This window comes from Limanda limanda, chromosome 5, assembly GCF_963576545.1.
Source record: "Limanda limanda chromosome 5, fLimLim1.1, whole genome shotgun sequence".
NCBI classification, from domain to species: Eukaryota; Metazoa; Chordata; class Actinopteri; order Pleuronectiformes; family Pleuronectidae; genus Limanda; species Limanda limanda.
In genome coordinates, this window is record NC_083640.1 from 10416883 (window position 1) to 10436635 (window position 19753).

The 19753-nt window shown below is 41.5% G+C and overlaps 1 protein-coding gene across 1 annotated transcript; it reads left to right on the forward strand.

Annotated features, from left to right (window-relative positions):
* The first annotated feature begins 1017 nt into the window (after positions 1-1017).
* Positions 1018-4480, forward strand: ido1 (indoleamine 2,3-dioxygenase 1). Its single transcript, XM_061070780.1, has 10 exons — positions 1018-1351; positions 1906-2001; positions 2081-2200; positions 2285-2403; positions 2508-2522; positions 2611-2710; positions 2792-2909; positions 2984-3035; positions 3131-3279; positions 3372-4480. The coding sequence occupies exons 1-10, from the start codon at positions 1262-1264 to the stop codon at positions 3764-3766; spliced, it is 1254 nt and encodes a 417-aa protein (XP_060926763.1). The 5' UTR covers positions 1018-1261; the 3' UTR covers positions 3767-4480.
* Positions 4481-19753: the final 15273 nt, after the last annotated feature.

Sequence of the window (19753 nt, forward strand, 5' to 3'; positions counted from 1 at the left end):
GTTTTATTATTTATCGGGCTGAAGATCCTAAATTGCATTTGTCACCCAACAAAGTGAAATGATGGTGGTGTAGACTAGAGGACTGAATGGCACTGAACCAGGAGAGTGACATCTATATGACGTCTGTGTTACTGAACTCCTGCAGTGCTCACTCTGCTCCACCAGGTGGGGCTGACGGTCAACATTTACTTAATCCCCACTTTCATTCTGCGCAGTGACATACAGAGAGCAAAGGCTGGAATCACTGCCTTCAAAATAAAACAGATGGAACACATTCACTGTACTAAAACACAAACGATATAATTGTACAATAGCATGTTGTATGTATGTTGTTGTACTGTATGCCAATGTGTTTGAATAGCAATTGTGTTGTGTTTTAGAGTCTTCTACTAACTTTGTAGTAAAAAAAATCTATTAATGTCTCAGAAAGTAAAACAAATCATAAATATATAATAACAAAACAGAGGACAGTAAGGAGAACATTGATTGAAATAGATGTAAAGGTGGTAATGTTATTTCTCTTTTACTTCATACATTTTTTTTTATATGGACTGCTGTGTCTGAGGAGGTAGAGCGGTTAACCAGGAGGTGATATAGTGATATATTATATATAAAAGATGGTCCAGTCCATCTAATGTTTAATGATTCAACCCCTTGTCATTACTTTATTTTGTCCACATTCTTTCTTATATGCTGAATTTGTTTTATTGCAGTTTCCTCAGGGGAATGAAAACTGATTGTTCGGTCTGAAATTCTGTTTTTTTTTAATAAAGCATTTTTACATCTTCCTTATTTCTTACATCCCTGCCTGATCATTTGAAAAGGCAGATAAATAACAGAGCAGTATTTCCCTTACACAACATGCAAAGCATCTCCTCTACCATAATAACCATATAATCTGCACAACACTCGGAAATTACTCTGCGCAGCAGTTTAGGTCAGCAGGTGCTGGTCTAATGCAGTATATAGTGGGTGTGGTAAACCATTTACTCAGCTTGAATGCTTGTGATAGTGTAAATATTCCAACAGTTGAAGTCTTGAACTTCCAAAAGGGAAACTTTGCTACTGATTTCCTATAAGCTACTTCGAACTGTGCAACAGCAGTTGTAGGAAATCAAGAAAGATAAACGTTGCGTAAGCAATGACCACCGAACAGCTGTATAAAGTGAACTCTGTGCCAGAGTCCAGTCAGGTTAGGGTCTCTTGAACTATTCAGAGTCAGAGGATTTGTTGCTCTCTTGGGGTTTCTGCTACTTTCTCCATGGCTGCTGAATCAGAACCCAAAGCTCCTTTCTCGATGGACTCCTATCACGTGTCTGAGGAGCTCGGCTTCATCCTCCCCGAGCCTCTGGTAGGTGGAAAATGTTGTCTCTACTTTGTTTGAAGCGGTAATTTCCCCCATGCAGTCACCATTAAAAATCTGACTGTCAGGAAACTGTAGTGTCTGGCAAATATAAAACAAAACAGTACTTTTATTTAAAAACAATTCCATGATGCTGATTCTTATGTAAACTGAAGAGACAGTAACAAACGAGTGTTGCACAAGTGAATCCCTGTATGTAAGTAAATGGTGAACTTTGGCTGGTGGTATTGATTGAGATCAGCTGACAGAGATAAGTTGAATTTTTGGCATTGTCCTCGCTTGTTTTTGTATCTAACTTTATTCCGACCCAAAACCCATGTGTTTTCACAGTCAAATTTTGTTAAACTCTTCTTTAAATACAAGGTCACTGTTGATGAAACAACATCAAATGAAAATTTGAGCCTAAAATTCAAAGTAAAAAAGTCTCTGATTCTTCCATCAATTACAAGTTCACATCCGTGCATGCTGAGTTTCTTTTCCCTTTGTCACAATGATGAACATTCCCTCATGATGGACACTCAACCGCAACTTCACATTCAAAGAAAGAGCTCCCACCCTACTACCAGCCATGGATGGATATTGCCCTGCGGGTCCCAGAGCTTGTGCTCTCTCACGAGCTGCGCTCCCATATTCACAAGGTAAGAAGGGACAATAAAACAGGCAAGGACAGTTCAAGATGTTTGTGGAGCTGTGGTTCAGTGGCTCCTCTCTGTGCAGATGCCGCTGCTGAGCAGCAGCTCTCTACAGAAATACCGGGAGTTGAGGCTGGCCCACTTGACCCTCAGCGTGATGACCATGGGCTACGTTTGGCAGGAGGGAGAGAACGACACAGTTGAGGTAACTCAGTCAGCTTTTCTTTAAAAATATGTATTGTTCTTAATTCAACATATTCATTAATCTTTTATTAAATCTTTCTATAAGGTTCTTCCATGTAACCTGGCTGTTCCATTCTGGGAGGTGTCACAGCGATTGGGAATTCCCCCAATTCTCACCCATTCTGATGGAGTACTTGCTAACTGGAGGAAGAGGGACCCTGAGGGGTGAGGCCATTTACCTCATGTAGTTTCATTACGTCCCATATAAGTGTTAGGTATAAATATGCTCTGTTTCCTTTTAACGTTCAACTCTGCATCTCCTGTTTCAGGCCTTTTGACATGGAGTGAGTACATTCTCATTTGCAGCCTCGACACGTTATTAGTAATAATCAGGTGCTGTGTGTAAAATGTATTTTTATTCACGTCACACAGGAACCTGGAGCTGCTGGTCACCCTCCCAGGTGGAGACAGCGTCCGAGGCTTCTTCATGGTCACTCTGCTGGTGGAGCTGGCAGCAGTTCCTGCACTGAGGGTGAAGATGTTTTGAAAAATAAGAGTCACAAATAAAATAACAAGTAAACTGATTAGCAGAGTAACTGGACATGTGTTGCAGAGCATCCCCACTGTGATCAACGGTGTCAGGTGCCGAGACACTGAGGCTGTGGCCAGAGCCCTGGAGGACATTAGCCAGTCTTTACAAGATATGACTGATGCATTCAAATTGATGAAAGGTTGTCACTCAAATATATAACTCTGTTTATTGAAAATTAAAAAAGTATTTTTGATCAATGTGATTTTTCTACAGCGCATGTGGAGCCTTCAGTCTTCTATGGCATTATGAGGATCTACTTGTCTGGGTACAGAACATTTTTAAGTTATTTAGTCATTTATTTGTGCAGTTGAACATGTTTTTGAAATGTGTGCATGTTTCTGTCCATGTACACCTGTATAGATGGAAAGACAACCCCAGTATGCCAAAGGGCCTGGTCTATGAGGGGGTTGGGACCGAAGCGATGGAGTTTTCAGGAGGAAGTGCTGCACAGAGCAGTTTGCTGCACTGTTTTGATGAACTTCTGGGAGTCAAACATGAAGACAAAAGTGGTATGATGGCTAATTCTCATGTATCCTTTGAATGATTGCATCAGCACTGTATACAAATAAAAGCCCTCTCTGTGATGATGCTGCCTTTATAGGTGCCTTTCTAACCCGCATGAGGAACTACATGCCACCTGCTCACAAGCAACTAATCCAGGACATCTCTCTGCAACCGCCCCTGAGGAGTTTTGTCCAGCAGCAGGCCAGCGAGCGTCTAAACCAGGCCTTTCATCTCTGCGTCACAAAGCTGTTGGCTCTGCGGAGCTACCACATCAACGTCGTCAGCCGCTACATCACTGTGCCCTCTGCCCGAGCCCGACAGCTCTGTAAGCAGAACCCGGACTTAGAGGGGGAGATGATCAGCAGAGCACCCAAGGCCCTCGAGGAGAGGGGCACCGGCGGCTCTGGTATCATGTCCTTCCTGAAAACTGTGAGGGACCAAACTAAAGACGCTCTCCTGCCCGAGACAAACAAGGAGACGAATCTGACTTGAGGAGACACAGCAAAGTGAGCTCTACATCACTTAAAACAGGCAGCAGATCCCTTCTGTTTACTGAGTGCAGTATTTCATGTGTCATTAAGGGCAGAACGAGAGTGAAAGGCCTGTGATGCTTGTCTGGAGCTTTGTTGTGTCTGCAGACAAACCTCAGCTTAATTGACATGAGCGATACCCATCATTCAGTCCAAACCATAATTCTATTGTTGTTACTTTCCATTAAACTCAACCACTAAATCCTCCCTTGAACTGAACTGGAACAAAAACTGCATCTGACATCTGTTCAAGACCAATTTATCCAGAGTGTATTTGGACATTAGACAACTTTATTCGTGACTGAAGCGCCTTTGGAATGTGATTGAGAGATGTAGTTAGTTTAGAAAAAACAAAGAAGCTTTGTTTTCTGCAAATTGAAAATGGGGCTGGCATTTATCTTTTATCTTTAATCATCTAGAAAGGATACTGATAGTTTAATGTAAAAGTAATAGCTGAGAGAATGAACAAACAAGAATGACACATAACTCTGCCAGGGCCAAAAAAATCCTACACATTTTTCTTGATTTTATAAACGTAGAAAATAAAGGTCCCCAACGCAGCTCTCTGCAGTACTGGTTATAAACCCATCTCCTCCATGTTAATGGATGGGACATGGACCAAGCTTAAATCTCAAAGTGCACATCAAATAAATTTGGGTAGCTCTCTTCACACTAATGCTGTCCAATTGGTCATTTTTCAGGTACTATTGGTTTTGATTCGTTATTTGATGCAATAATAATGGGGGTAGATGTCATGACTGACAGCTGAGATTGACTCATGATTGGTCGAGTGTGTGCATACATGGGACCTTGACACCCTTGATCACTACAGACTCCGGCTCCAGCATCATCTCTGGATCGTAGGAGGAAGTGGAGATGCATCGTCCAACTTGAAATACAGTCTGTGATCTAATCATGTGCAAACAAATTGTAAAAACGTTAAGATCTCTACTCCTGAATCATGTCTGGATTTTTTAACACTGGAAAAACTTGCAATTATAAGTAAAGTGACTGGATCAGCCCTAAATCTGCACTAAAATTTAAAAATGGTTCTAATTTCACGCAATCTGTCAGACAAATAGCATCTCACAGGGTTTGCCTCTAAATAAACGCTCTAGCATTGGGCAATACAAGGGTGCACTAAACCTTGTCTAAGTCAAAGCAAAATGAGAAGCTTGATTCAAAACTAACTTCATGAAATAACATATTCATTATTAATAATTGTCACTTGAGGACATGTGGAAGTCGTCACCGGCTAAAATCTTCCCCACGTTAAAGTATCGACAGGCTGGAACCTGACGTTTCCAGAAAATAATCCTCGTCCTTGTTGCTTCTTAACTCTTCGCTGCTGCCTCACAATGAGGTTGTCATGTCAGAGCACAATGCACAATGCAGCGCAGAGATGCATCACTTATCAGAGCGGTTACCTCAGCTCTCCTGAAACACCGGCGGCCCACATCCAGCCCTCACATGCCCCGCTATACTTTCTGCATCGGGAGTGTGGAAAACGCAGAGCGATGAAGGGATGGATTGTGCCATGAATGACTCACTGTGTGTAATCTTCACCGTTCTTTGCTCATCTCCACTGGTGTTTCATTACAATAACAGCCTTGCGAGATCAGATAAGGCAGACGACGTGGCAATTAGACTTGAAGATTCCCCCCAACCTGAGCAATCTATACTATGAATATGTTGCACTCCTTCTTTTCAAACGCTGGGCAGCAGGGAAAGAGCAAAAAAAACAATTACGCATGCAGCCTGTCAAGTTCAGGCCTGTCAAGTGAGTGAGACATTTGTTGAAAGTTTATTTTGGGAGTGTGTATGAAGACAGAAATGTCAGTCCACTTTATCATGATTGATGAACAGCAAATACGTTCAAAGGGATATTAATCATTCACACTTTCACTCACCGCAAACTGCTCACTCAGACACGTTTCACAACCTGAGGAACTGTTTGCTCACAGAGACAGGAAGACCCGAGGCGAGGAGGTGAAAGGTGAACAGAAACTGTGCTCGGATGGAGGGAGCTGGGTGGCGTGGAGAAACAAACACGATCACATGTCAGTGATCTGATTAGAGCCTTTTTCCACAGCCAAAACAAATAATCCCTTTCCTTATTGCCTGACTGTGGAGGACTCCCTGACAACCCCACGGTAAACAAAGGCCATCTCCAAGGATGTCTTCATTGTGTAGTAGAGCCTTTTTTTGCGGCTGGTTTCAGTGCAGGTCATGACACAAACATATGTGCACGCACACCCATTTTTAAATGAATCATTTGTGATGTGCAATGGTTTGAGATGCATCATAATATATACAAGGTATTAGCCTTTATTGATGCACTGAGCAAAATGTTCCAAATCAGCTACGAATGTTCGTACCAACCCGCCACGCAAACGCTATCTTGAATTAACTCAGCGAGTTAAATAAGTGATTTTCCTCACGGCAGAGGGCATCTGGAGTCACTCTTGTTTTCATAAAATCCACTCACACATCCATATTCCATCTATCAGTGCCGACAGCACTACAGGCGTGGGTTCTCCTTTTGGTTAGACAATCGGATGTCTGTGCCTCTGTGGTTAACCACAGGAAATCCTGAATTCTGTTATTTCAAAATTGAATTTATGATGCTTCGACTTACCTCAAGCCAAGCAAAGCCAGGACCTGTTCTCACCCTGCAAATGAGCAGTTTCATTGGCAGCAATGAGGAATTGATTGTCTTTGGTGTGCACTTGGCGGGCGTAGCTGGGATTTATGGGCTGTATGTGCAATACTGAAGGTGAGTCTGGGCGTCTTTTTTCCTACTTTCCACTCATCTTGACTTCACTATCTTTGTGAAACATCTATGTGCACACTCCCAGAGGGCATTCATCATTCACTTACTGTTCAGTTTGTGACACACCCTCAGTCAAATTGTATTAAATGTGACGTCTATGTATCCTACTAGGCTCACCACCATGTTTAAAAGTTGCCTTTAGATATCTGTCATCAAAAGACTAAAACTTACTTTATTTTGCTATCTTATTTCTTATATAATACAGACTTTGAAGGCCATAAAAACCCAAATATGCACAAGGAACACTTTTAGTTAGAGGGTTTAAAAGAGTTCCCAGATTCCCCCATCACATAGGAAGGGGGGTCAGCAAGTAAATCTCTTTAATCCAGAAATGTCGATGAACGTCTGGACACTAAACAAACACAGACGAGGCACAAAGCATTAACTAACACAAAATCAAACTTTGTCAATATATAGACGCTGTACCTCGTTCAAATAGATATAAGCCTGGCTAAACCCATGACGACCATTTTCAACCAAAGAAAACACGATTACAAAGACAAGCGGCAATCAGCATAAAGACACAAAGTGTACACCTCCAAAAATCAGGTACTGACGATCCTGCTACTTCATGCTAACAACACACGCTGTAATGTGAAAGCCCAGACTCCATAAATTCCAGCAGTATGTATTTTCTCTGCACCAGCAGCTGAAGAAGAGCCACAAAATAAATTACTTCTTACCTCTACTGCATTGTTAAAGTAAGATTTCCAAATAAAAGCTCTGTAATTCTGCTCGAAGACGAACACTGTGCTAAAGAGGAAGTGATTAAATCAGAGCTGTTGCCATCAAGTCCACCCGTGAATGTCTGTGTCAGTCTGATATGATGAAATAAAAACAATTCAATGATCAAAATGATGAGGTGGGCCAAATACTTTCGTTTGGCAGGCTACAGTTTTTGCCATCGGGTCACCAGTTGCCAACCATAGGACATCAACGTAGTGGTCTGATTAAAAGTAGAGAAAGAAAGATGTGACAGTTCCATGTGGTCGGGTGTTTCTTCACCTTCAGTGCTCCTGCTCCTTCTAATCCACATGGTGTGAATCATCTATCTCACGGCAACTCCATTGAGAAGCTTTCCATAGAAGCCTCTTTGTGTCCTCAGACGTCACTCTTCCTCCTACTAGTAACCATAATACAAAACATCAGGCTCGTCTTTCACTGACCTCGTCTCTCTAATCATTTTTCACCCCCAGCTCCCGTTCCTTCATCACGTGTGCGTTCTGTTCGAGCAGGTTCAAGGGTTTCGATGTAGTCATCTTTTCGAATGCTTTATCACTTCCTCCCTGCTGAGTCGACAGAAAAGGCACGGCCACATGAAAAAGAAAAAAGCAGACTCTCATGTTCACTGTCGGTTTGAAATGCTGTTTTCTTAGGTGTAGAATTACTGCCGTTGCCAGTTGATGATCAAACGAGGTGACGTCACTTATTTTACAGGAAAGCATGCGTCACATCAGAGGCTTTGTTCTTCCAGGGAACTCTTTTTTTCTGATGTAAAAACATCAGCTCAAGCTGGACTGAACAGGGCAGGGATCCTATCAGCTTTGCACCTGATGAAGAGTTAAATCAATTGTGTTTATTTGCCTATTTCCTACTCTTCTATTGTCCATAATGATAATAATAACTGATTATTTTAGCTGTTTGACCATATTTGTGATTTTAGTTTCGCATCTTAGAATGCACTTAGCATTCTAAGATGCGAAAGTGGCACCAAACACAAAGTACAGGTGAGGTCAATGGGAAAGTCTTTAGCTTTGCAGGTATATGATCAGCAACTAAGGTAAAGGACATAGACAAAATGGACGGCAATTACAGCTCCCCAAAATGGAAGCCAAAGCGTTTGAACACCACCTGGCGCTAGAAGGAAAGTCAGGGGGAAGATTTACCCAGACAGGCTGAAATTGATCAAATCAGTATACATTGTCAGAGGATAATAAATGTGTGTATAAAACTCCATAGTAATCCCAAGAATACTTTTTGAGATAATGCAGTTTGGACAAAAACATTTATTTGAATCAATGTTGAAAATGTGAGACAAACAACAGCAGATCATAAGCTGTTGAGCTGTGGTTCCATCCAGTTTGATTTCAGTCTCCAGTAAAAAGGACAATAGCCTGAGTGTTATAAGAGCAACACTTTACAGGGAACGCCACAGTGACCAGAATGCACTTACAATTCACTTAGACCTGTTGAATGGTTTCCCGAGAGACCTCATTCACACATTGTCAATTTGTTTTTGATGACTGCTGAAAGAATACATGTCATTCAGAGAGCTTTCCTCACAGGATGAACAGGAGCCCACACACGTCACAGCTTCAGTCTTAAAGGTTAACACAACTTTGAGCAGAGTGACAGCGAATGCAGCTTAATCTCTCCCCAGTGCTGACTCACTTCAGGCCTGGCCAGGTGCGGGACAGACAATTGCGTGATCCCACACACACACACATACACACTTCGATGCACACACACACACACGCACATATGCAAATGCTCTTAAATACACAAGCAAACGCCATGCCCAATTCGGCACATGCGCATGCACGTGCGGTAGCGACCCCACATTCCCTCTGACCTGCAGACAGAGACACCTCACATGTGCTTCATACTCCCACTTGGCTTTCCTCTCATGTCATGGCTATTGTCCCGCTGCCTCCTACTGTGCTGATTGACTTCCTCTTCCTCCGAGGTTGTCGCTAATGTCACCTTTCCCGCTGGCGCCCACACACTCGTGTTATCAACAGCTTCTCATCTGGGTTACAAAAATACAGGAAGTTCCTCGGGGATTCTCCTGCATGGAAAAAGAAATGTCCATCTTTCTCTGTCACCCACTCGCATGCATTCAGCGCTGCCTGCATGATAAGGGAGCCGTGAATGAGCTCAGGGGTAGATTAAAGAGTGTGTGTTCGAATATTGGATAATACCCGTAAGCTGCAGTAACCGGAGATAACATCTGCACTGGGATGTTCACACCTCCATATCCAGCGCTATCATTGACAGGAGTCAAATCTGTAACAGAAATAACAGACTGACACAGACAAATGATGGCAGATCCGATTTCACTGATAACTGCAGGAGAACTATAATTCACCACAAAATTGTTTGATGTCAGTTAATGACCGGGCAGCGAGAGAAGAGAGTGTTCCTTCTCTCACCCCGCTGCCGTTCGGTCAGGGACAATCTGTACTGCAGTACTTGGACACAGTGTCCAGTTTGCTCTTTCTGCATGGGATAGAGCTCATTAATCCCAAATGGCGACGGCTTGCTTAAGAATAAACAGAAGGGGGGGGGGGCTTCCTTCGGAGTGCAACTACTGAGAGATGGAATGAAAATCCTGCGCTGGTCGTCTAATCCCAAACTTCCCAGTAAAAACATTCCACTTCCTCCCAGGCGAGATCTGGACGTGTCCGGCGGCAGAGCTGAGGCAGGCGGAGGGTGGGCCGATCCAACCAGGGGACAAGCTGGAGACAGACGGGGTCAGGCAGATGGGAGGAGTGGTCAGGTGCAACTTACAAGCCTGGGGAGACCACTGACTTGAGGCGCAGCACTGTTCTACCATAAACAGGAAGAAGGAAGCAGCGCCAGATGAGGAATCATTCTTGCAGAACAGGATCGTGACGTGCCATAGCTTAAAAAGTGACAGTATGAAATTAATGATGGTGACACGTACGAGAATAACCTTCCAGTCAAGAGAGATTGAGTAAGCCCTTGCCCGGCTGTATTAAAATCCAGATTTGGAAACATTTGAGCAGAGCCTGATGTTCGCCAAGTTTGTATCTTCTTTTTAACGGCACATTTAGCATATTTTTTAAGAATATTTTAGACTTTTTTCACAGGTTTTGTCAGTCCCTGGCGCTCCTATAACATTGTTGCCAAGGAGGTAATGTTTTATTTTTATTAAGATTAAGATAAATCAGGGATGTTTAGGAGACTGAAATTAAATGTTGGTCATACTGTATTGTCTCACGCCACGTATGAGCTTTCACAGACACATGATGACTAAGAGTCCAAAGCCACTTCTGTCCATCAATTTTTAACACCTGGATGCACTTATGATATTTGGCAATTGTATATATGTGATGACTTATAGTTACTCAGTTGACTGTGATATTTATCACAAAGCCTCAAAGTACAGTTGGGGCTGGTGGAAATTAATTTGCTTTCCAGGTATTTAGTTTGAAACAAATGTTGGATAATAAAAAATATTGACTTTATGATGGTATCTGAAAAAAAGTATTTAGTGTTAAGCTATCACATTTCATCCTGAGGCTGCCATGATTGTTACGCAGATATCACATCCATCCAATAGTCGTAAAAGGGTTTCAAAGTTTTGGACCAGCACAGAGACCAGTGCTAAAAAGATCTGGTTTGGTTTCCATGGCAAATAATAGTACTACAGATTATTGATTGTGTTCATAAGATGTTTTGTAATAAATAACTGAGAATAAAAAATGAAATACTGGTGGATCAACTCCTCAGTGGATATAAAGCCCTTCATAGACTGATTTGACAGGTCCATATAAAACCTTCCGAGCATTGTCCCGTCCTGTGGTTGGCCCTCTGCTGCCCACACAGTGAGCGTATACTCGTCTCTGCTCCCATGGCACCGTGTCCTGAAAAAGCATATTCATGAAACAAACTATTACAATTTGTTCTGCCAAAAAATGTTCACCTAAGCCAACCACAACCAAATTTTGATTTAAGACCTTGAACATACTGCCATGCAATTTACAAAATTGGGGGAAGCCAATATTGTTAGTTTCTGCAGTGGGCCTAATGCAAAACATATAAACATAAACCTTGCCAAAGTTACTTGTGCAGTATTTTCATGGATAAAATTAGTCTTAAAATATTTTTTGTCACAAAAAATCAGGAAACCCAAAAAATATTGTTCCAGCGCGAGCGTCTCACATGTGGTGTCATCTGGATCAGGACTGCGGAGTGCAAATATACAGTGTAGTCCAGCAAAACGTTACATCTCATTTCTGTTGTATGTGTAATTATAAAATCTAGTCTCCTGCTGTATAATCAAATAACTGAGTTTGTTTTAAAGACTCTGAGAGGGCCTTTGTGCTCATGTGTTTATAATAATCATTATATGCAGCTAACTCACAGGACCACAGGGAACAAAGTAAATAAAATCGAAGACAAAAAAACACTGATCCAAAAATCTCGACTTCAGCTGAAACAATAAACTGGCTGCTCTAAAATTTTTAGACATCAAGTGGCACCTTGGCAGCTTCGAGCACCCACTCCGGGCTTTTTTCTTTTTTTCCATTTGTACTTATTCTTATGTGGGTCCAGAAGTTTCATTTTGGCTTCTCAGTCTTCCTGCCATCACTGCTGCATCGCCTGCTGATGGTTATTTGCTCGCCATTATATTAAAAACATTTCTCCAGAAATAATTCAGTGAAATCATTCTCCTCTGTGTCAAGACAGTGTGTCTGGCCAGAGCTAATTCAATAACTTTAAATAGGCTTGATAGTAAAAATTACTTGAAAATTAAACTGTTTGGCTTTTCCGCCTTTTTCGTTCAGAAATATCAACATTGATATCAACAGTGCGAGCTGCAATCGACATGGAAATGATTTTAGCGCACACACACACACACAAACACAGACACACACACACACACACACACACACACACACACACACACACACACACACACACACACACACACACACACACACACACACACACACAAACACAGGAAGTAAATCCCCCATACCAGGGGCTGAATCTTCACTTTTCAACACTAGTCTGTCAGAAGGAGTGGCCTATAAAAGTAATTACCCTGAACACACTGTCGTAAGACTGCAGTGTCGTGTGACCTGCCCGAAACACTCTCATTTACAAAGATCACTCTGATAATATTAACTCAATAAAATGCAAATAATGTCTGTAAATATAATTAAAAAGGAAAGAACTCTCCAGATGAGAATTGATATGGTACTGATTGTGTAGCCTAAAGACATGCAAAGTGTGTAGAAGTTAGTGACATCTAGTGGTGAAGTTGCATGTTGCAGCTGATTTCCTCTAACCTCACCCTTCGAAATATGAAGGAGAACCTGTGGTAGCCTTCAGTTGTCTTAAAAACTCAAAAGGTGTTTAGTTTGTCCAGTTTGGGCTACTGTTAAAAAACATGGTGGCCTCTGTAGAGAGGAATCGCTCTTGATGTAAATATAAAGTATGTAAATATAAAGGTCTTATTCTAAGCTAAGAAAATAACAATTTCTTGAATTTAGATGAAACACACAAATGAAAACATCACTTGGATTATTTTATATTCACTTTCTACCAATAGATCCCTTTCATCTAAATCGTACACACTGAACCTTTGAGGCAAATCAATGATGATGTTGGTCATTCTGCAGAGGCCAGACAGATATAGGACTGTCCAGAAACAAGAAAACAATTTCTTCTAAAGTTCAGTTTCCCTTTGATAAACCCTGGAATCCACATCATTTCATCCAGTCTTGTCTCTTCAAAGAAAATAAACTCCTTTCTAGAGATATAGATGTATGTTCATTCTCCAGCTTTCCCCTGACAGTAATTATCTAGAGGAGAGAATCATAAAAACACAAAAACAGGACATTGTGTCCCTGCACAGTCCCAGTGTACAACAGTGTGAAACGCAGACACAGTTTTATTGAGCTGATTATCTTTGTGCATGTCCCACTGTGAGCTTGAGCCCCAGCTCCACTACACAGTGTCAGGGCTGTAGCAGAATGCTGAGTGATGTTGATGAGGTTCACCACTTTCTGCCCCCCCCCCCTCAGCTCAGCTCAGCACAAACTGTGTTGTGTATGAGTGGGAAGTTAGCTTACAGCTGACGACATTTGTCGCATGCTTTTTCCTTTTTCTCTGTACATCTGCTGCGGAAATTGTGCAAACTTGCAGAATGCACTCAAACATTTAAATAGACTTCTCAGCAGCCTGTTTTCTCTATCAGTAGAAACAAAGTCTGGAAAACTGTTTCTTTAAAGAAAATCAAATGAAATCTATACCTGTCTGTTTAAAGGGGAGTTCTAAGAAATGAGCCAAATTAATAGAAAAATGTTGTGGGAACCAGAGTCGAGGTCCTGTCTGGATAATGGGGCAGGATGCTCTGGCTGTGTAGTCCTCACCTGCTGGCCTGGCACCAAACAGACCCAAAAGAAATTATCATGCAGCGGCTCGAATTAACTGGTCTCATGCAGACAGACTTGTTCCATTAACAGAGGACCACAGAGACAGGCATGTTCCACGCTCCTGGTGTGTCTGAAGTTTTAGGGCCCAGAGCTGGATGCCAATTAGAGGCTTTGTAATGTGATTTAGGTGGAAGGGATCTGCTGTTTGAGATAGAGCGCGGAGCTGCAGAGAGCGGCATGAAATTTGTCAGAAGTAATTTGAAAAATCATGCGACTGGTCTCACAAGAAAAACATTTTTTAGTTGTTGTAACATTAATCTCAGCTTTCTTTGCCAATTTCTTCATGAGCTTTATTCCCCACAGTGCCTCAGGACAACCATCAGGAGTTACATAAGAATGAACGCAGGTTAGAGCTTTTCTATTTAAAAAAACTTTGAGTTCTGGTCTATGTGGTCCATCAATTATCTTGTAAAAATACACTATAAATCTTTGTTTTCACAAGCCAGAGGCAAGCAATATTGATTTGACTGGCTATTGGAGATATGATAAGTTACATGGGTGGCAGGATGTATGCTAGTTAGTTTGAATCCTGGTTCAATCAGGGTGTACCACGCCTCTCGTCCAATCCCAGCTGACATTGGGTGAGAGGTGGGGTACATCCTAGGGTTGTCTCCAAGGATAAGCGCAATAGATAATGGATGGATGGATGGATGGTTGGTTAGATGGATGGATGGGTTCTTTCAGGGTACAATGGTCCCATATTAATAGGTCACATTCAACAAGCTGCAAAGATTAAATTGACCTTGAACGTTTTTGTGGCGAATGTGTCAGCGAAGAGTCGTCACTTTACACATTCAACAGACACAAGCATTCATTAATCTGGAGTTACGAGTCACCGGATGAATCAATCTACAACATACACCCGCCTTTCAGCTCTGTAAAAAAACTCATGGAAAAAACATCTGGATCTTCTGCCATTTGGTGGGACCTCCTGTTATGATCTGGTTATTCCAAGATCAAGGCTGGTGACTAAGGGTGACTGGGCCTTTGCTGTCAGAGCACTCTAACTGTGGAAGAGTTTTCAGATCAGAAAAGCCTTCTTTAAACTTTTGTACTGGAAAGTTTTTATGGATGTTTGACATTTGCTCTGTTTTAATTTAGTCTGTGAACTGATTTATTATTATTGTTTTTAAGTTATGGTTCTTTTAATTTCCATTTTACTTTCTGTTAAAAACTTTGTAACTTTACTTCATAAATTAAAGTCAATTATAATATATTAATAACAAATGGTGAGGTTTTCAGCTTCTTTTGCTCATAAGAGACCACTGTATCTCAAAAAAACACACATAAGAATTTAAAACAGTAAACTAGAAAACATGCTTGGATGATAATTATTGTTACATTGACATTATTCCATCCACTGATACCAAAAATTCAAAATCACCACAAAAAGTTAATCTACCACTATGTTAGTTTGTTACTTTTTGAACTATCCTCAAGGGGTCTCGTCATTTAATTGAGTTTAAAAAGACGCTGAAAAACATAACCAAGAGTGCACTGGTCTCTAAAAACCTGAGACCTCGGAGATAGTCTGTACCATAAAAAACACAATCCTCATTTGTCACTTTCAGTCGTACCCAGACCTTTGACTGGATTTTTGTACCCACGTCTGCGGATTTGAGCTTGCCCTTGCCTTTCTGCCACAGACGCACTGAATGGACTCGTATTGAAAAACTGAGTCATTGAATTTCACAACTGATGTCAAGAGTAAGATAAAAGGCTATTAAACCTCTCTAGGGAAAATAAGGCAAAGTAAAGAGTCTGCAGCACTGAAGGGAGCTGATAGCATATTTCCTGTGGATAGGAAAATGGAGCAACCTCTGTCCTACACTGCTGGTGGGAACGTCTGTCAGTAAGCCACAGCCGGGTCACATTAACAACCAGTTTTCCCACAATCTGGCCTTTATTAGAAGGGCTAATAGCAACCCAAGAATCAGGTAGATCTGAACTGCCCCACAGAGAGAGAACACTGAACACTGTCTGTACAGGATAGTCTAAAAATATCTGCCTGTGTATGTTATGATGCCAAGGAAAGCAGTCAGTTCCTCAACTATCACAGAGGATGTTGTTGATCTTGAGCGAGCGGAAAGGTTTTAGAGCAGCAATCTGCATTTAGTGTTAGACAGCTTAATAAAAGGTTGCTGGTTAGAATTCCTTTTTGTTAAGAGTTTATTTTCCGATGTGGAGGTGCTACAGAGCTGCAAGGTGGGCCCTCAAACTCCTCTGTGCAGCTGTTTTAAGATGTAACGTGGCCTCAGTCCAGTTTGGTTTGGACAAGGATCTGTGACTCAGTGAGAACACACACCAAACTCCTGCACACATAACCTGGAGGAAAGCACCGTTCTCCGTTGCCTTGTACCACTTCCACATCATTCATGTTGAGTCACAAAGCAGCAACAGGGAAGGATATGCTCCACTTCACTAATAAACCACTGTGGGTTTCTTGGAAGCCGTGTTTGAGCAAAATAAAGTAAGGTCCAAACTGTGTCACCTTTACACTCGATATCAGGTTGTAAAGTGGTGAATGTTTCGAATTAACAGCTCCTTGTTGAGACATTGCCAAACAACTTTTAAAAAACCATCTGAAAACCAAAGCAGGTTAACGATGATGGAAATGTAGCTTTAAACGTGATTTAAGGCTGCCCCCCCCCCCCCGGAAGTGTGGTGGTCCGAACCGAGGTCGTTTTTTTTGTTACAGTGTTAACATTAGATCTGCCTAGTTTTGGTTTCATATTGTAATTTAGGGAGCGCACTAAAGACTTTGTATGACATAATGTGTTAACTAACTTTTATGAATAAAGTGTATTGGAAAAAACAGTCTGTTTCTGATTGAATGAAGAAAATGAATGAACTACTAGTTCAAACGCGCCGAATGACCACCCTCGTCGTTCAAACATGATATAATTGGAGGTAGAGAGAGCGGGCAATCCTTTGAACAGCCTTTGCTTCTTTCTCTTCTCCTGTTGTTTGATGCTGTCTCACCAGTTTGATCTGGTCTAAGACCACCACTTTAGCTTGGACAAAATTTTGATCTGTTGGTCCAGGAACTTCTCCCACCTGTTGTTTTGGTCTGGACTAAACTGAAAGGTCCTCAGGTCTGAACCAAACATGGTAGGTGTTAATGACTACTTCCAGAAAATAATAATATAAAATCTAACAGTTAAAATTGCTGCATTACCGAATTTAAGGACATAAAAAATAATATGTAACACTTAATGAGGTACAAAATGTACAAAGTACCCAGAGTACTTTCCTGGATAATGGATGGAGCACATTTTGTGCAGTACAGCCTTCAAATTCAAATCCTAGCGATAAATTCAAAGTCATTACAAAACCTCGAAATCTCTTTAGAAATTAGTTTGGAATGCAGTCATACAACAGATCTCTTTGTCTTTTACCAACTGCACATTCAGTAAACAGGACATTCAGCATAAAGGCTTGATTTATTGGAGGACATAACACTGTCACCTTCAATTTCATATAGTCATTTTCACTTTGCAATCCTCTACAGCCTTCTAGTCGCTTTGCAGCTAGGACAGTGTTATTTTTTTTATCTTTACACTGTCTCGTGACTCTCAGCCACCAGGGACCCTGACTTCTCCATGTACAATTGTTCAGTTTTCAGCATCAGGTAAACACTGGATGCAGCTAATATTATCTGCACAAAGATAGACTTTCCAGTATGCAGAGCGGAGAATAGCAGCTGCGCATCCTGGGAAGACTGGAAAAAGTCTGGGATGCTGATGAGATCCTGTATAAGCAGGTGAGGATTGAACAACTCTACCAACACGTGGGAACCAAGTTAAGTGTGAAAGGGAAAGAGTGTTTAGCGCAGACTGAGAGGCGAATCGTTTGAACTTGTCATGATGAATAGAGTCTATCCTGGAAAGGCGTCTCGGAAGCTTGTATGAATCTACGTGTGAACAGAGTGCGTAGAGGAACAAACACAGGATAAACAATACTGCAACAGCAACAGGAGGAACTGAAGTCAAGTGAACAGGAAGTTCCTCGGCTTCCCGTTTGAGATGTGAATAACTGAAGTTAATGATGTTGATTGCTGAGAGGGCAATCGTTCACAGCTTCTTGGTATTTGAGCATATTTATCAGTCAAGCTTTCAGACATAACAATATGACACTTTTTCATCTAACTGACATGTGGATTGTTTCATGGGAAAGGTTGTGTTGCTGCTACTTTCCGAGCAACTGTTTCTTTATTTTTCTAATGGATTTTTTTTGCAAGAATCATCTTTATTCTGGAACATAAAGGCCAGACTTTCCCCAGAACACAAATAAAGTGTATGAAATGTAATTAAGTGAGTTACAGCAGGCCCCACATTTAGCAAAATAGTCAATATTTTCCATGAAGGTAAGTAAAAAAACCTCTGGCCCCACACATGGCGATGGGGGAACAGAAAATGAAGACCAGATTTTTGCACCCAATTAAAGATGTAAAAAAAATTAAATATAACATTATTATAGTATAAAACATGTCCACTACAAGAAGTAATTAGTTTGTCATGTAGACTTGTTTTGGATCCAATGTATGACCTTGCATTATCATACTTTATAGAGCTTTATTCCAATGTGTTAGTAATCACTTTCAGTCCAGACTGTAAGCATTAGGAGAGTGGTAAGACCTTTTTAGGCTTCTTATTGAGCTAATATTTTCCTGTTAATTTGCTTTGTTTTATCGCTCACCTTTGCTTCTTACATCAGCTCTGACTTTGGTGTTCATTCCGTGGCTGAATCTAAATCCTGATGGACTCATTTTGGGTTTCGAATTAAATATTCTTTGCATGCAAGCCACGGAGTCGTGACGCAGATGAAGGGAATTCTCACTGTGATGTTAGCGTCAGTCACAGTAAGCAGTGTCACCTCAAAGGGCCCGAACCAAAGAAGAGGACGAGAAATGCAAGCGGAGCGAGGCGAAACGGTGTGACTCAGCTCACACACGATTGGCACAATGGCAGCTTTATGACTGCTCACAGGTGGCCCTTTAAAGTTTACAAACATCCTCTATAAAGTCGCTTCGTGACTTTGTACTGACTCATCTTCACCAGCACACATCTCTGTGTGCACCTGCACGCTTGCACGCAGACAGAGGGTGTCAGGCAAAGAAAGAAAAGCTCTGAAAATGCACCCGCACACACACACACACACACACACACACACACACACACACACAAACGCTGACACATGCTTGATTTCAATTAATTGTGGACAGCCAAACCAAAACCATTTCCCAAACCTTAAACAATACAAATTAATGTCTAAACCTCAACCTTAAGCTGACCATAATCAGAACCTTAGATATTAAGTGTTGTCTCACTGAGACCAAGCTTTGGTCCCCATGAGGTGATGATCCTGACAAGGTCAGTGTTTATACTGGAGAAGCTCCCAAAGAGGTAACAAAAATAAGTACATGCACACAAAACACACACACACACACACACACACACACACACACACACACACACACACACACACACACACACACACACACACACACACACACACACACACACACACACTCACACTCACACACACAGGCACAGGCAAAGACACACAGGATCTACAATGCAATAATTCAGGCACAGAGGTGATCACAGAAGCCTCTACAGGGTTTCCAACAGAATTAGTGCTGAGCTTATTGCAAAGTAAGCCTCGAGCTGTTCTTGTACAGAAAAACACAGAAGGGTATGTCAATGAAAACAAAATGACTGGTATTACTCCAAACAGGCATCCCAGTTGTAACTATGCTTCCCAGGAACTGAGCTGTTTACAAGCTCATGAATTTCTTAATGGAAAATATTTGCCCCCAACAAAGTCACCGCCAGTGTTGTTGGAAGCATTACTAAGTGCATGCCTCTCCGTTTCCACATAAAACTGCCGTTTCCAAATTATGCAGTTTTCATTTTAACTTCCT

Bases quoted from the DNA above. Each gene is read 5' to 3' on its own strand.
- ido1 (XM_061070780.1), top strand. From the start codon at position 1,262: ATGGCTGCTGAATCAGAACCCAAAGCTCCTTTCTCGATGGACTCCTAT. The intron at 2,910-2,983 runs GTTGTCACTCAA...ATTTTTCTACAG, and splicing joins TGCATTCAAATTGATGAAAG to CGCATGTGGAGCCTTCAGTC. The intron at 3,036-3,130 runs GTACAGAACATT...ACACCTGTATAG, and splicing joins ATGAGGATCTACTTGTCTGG to ATGGAAAGACAACCCCAGTA.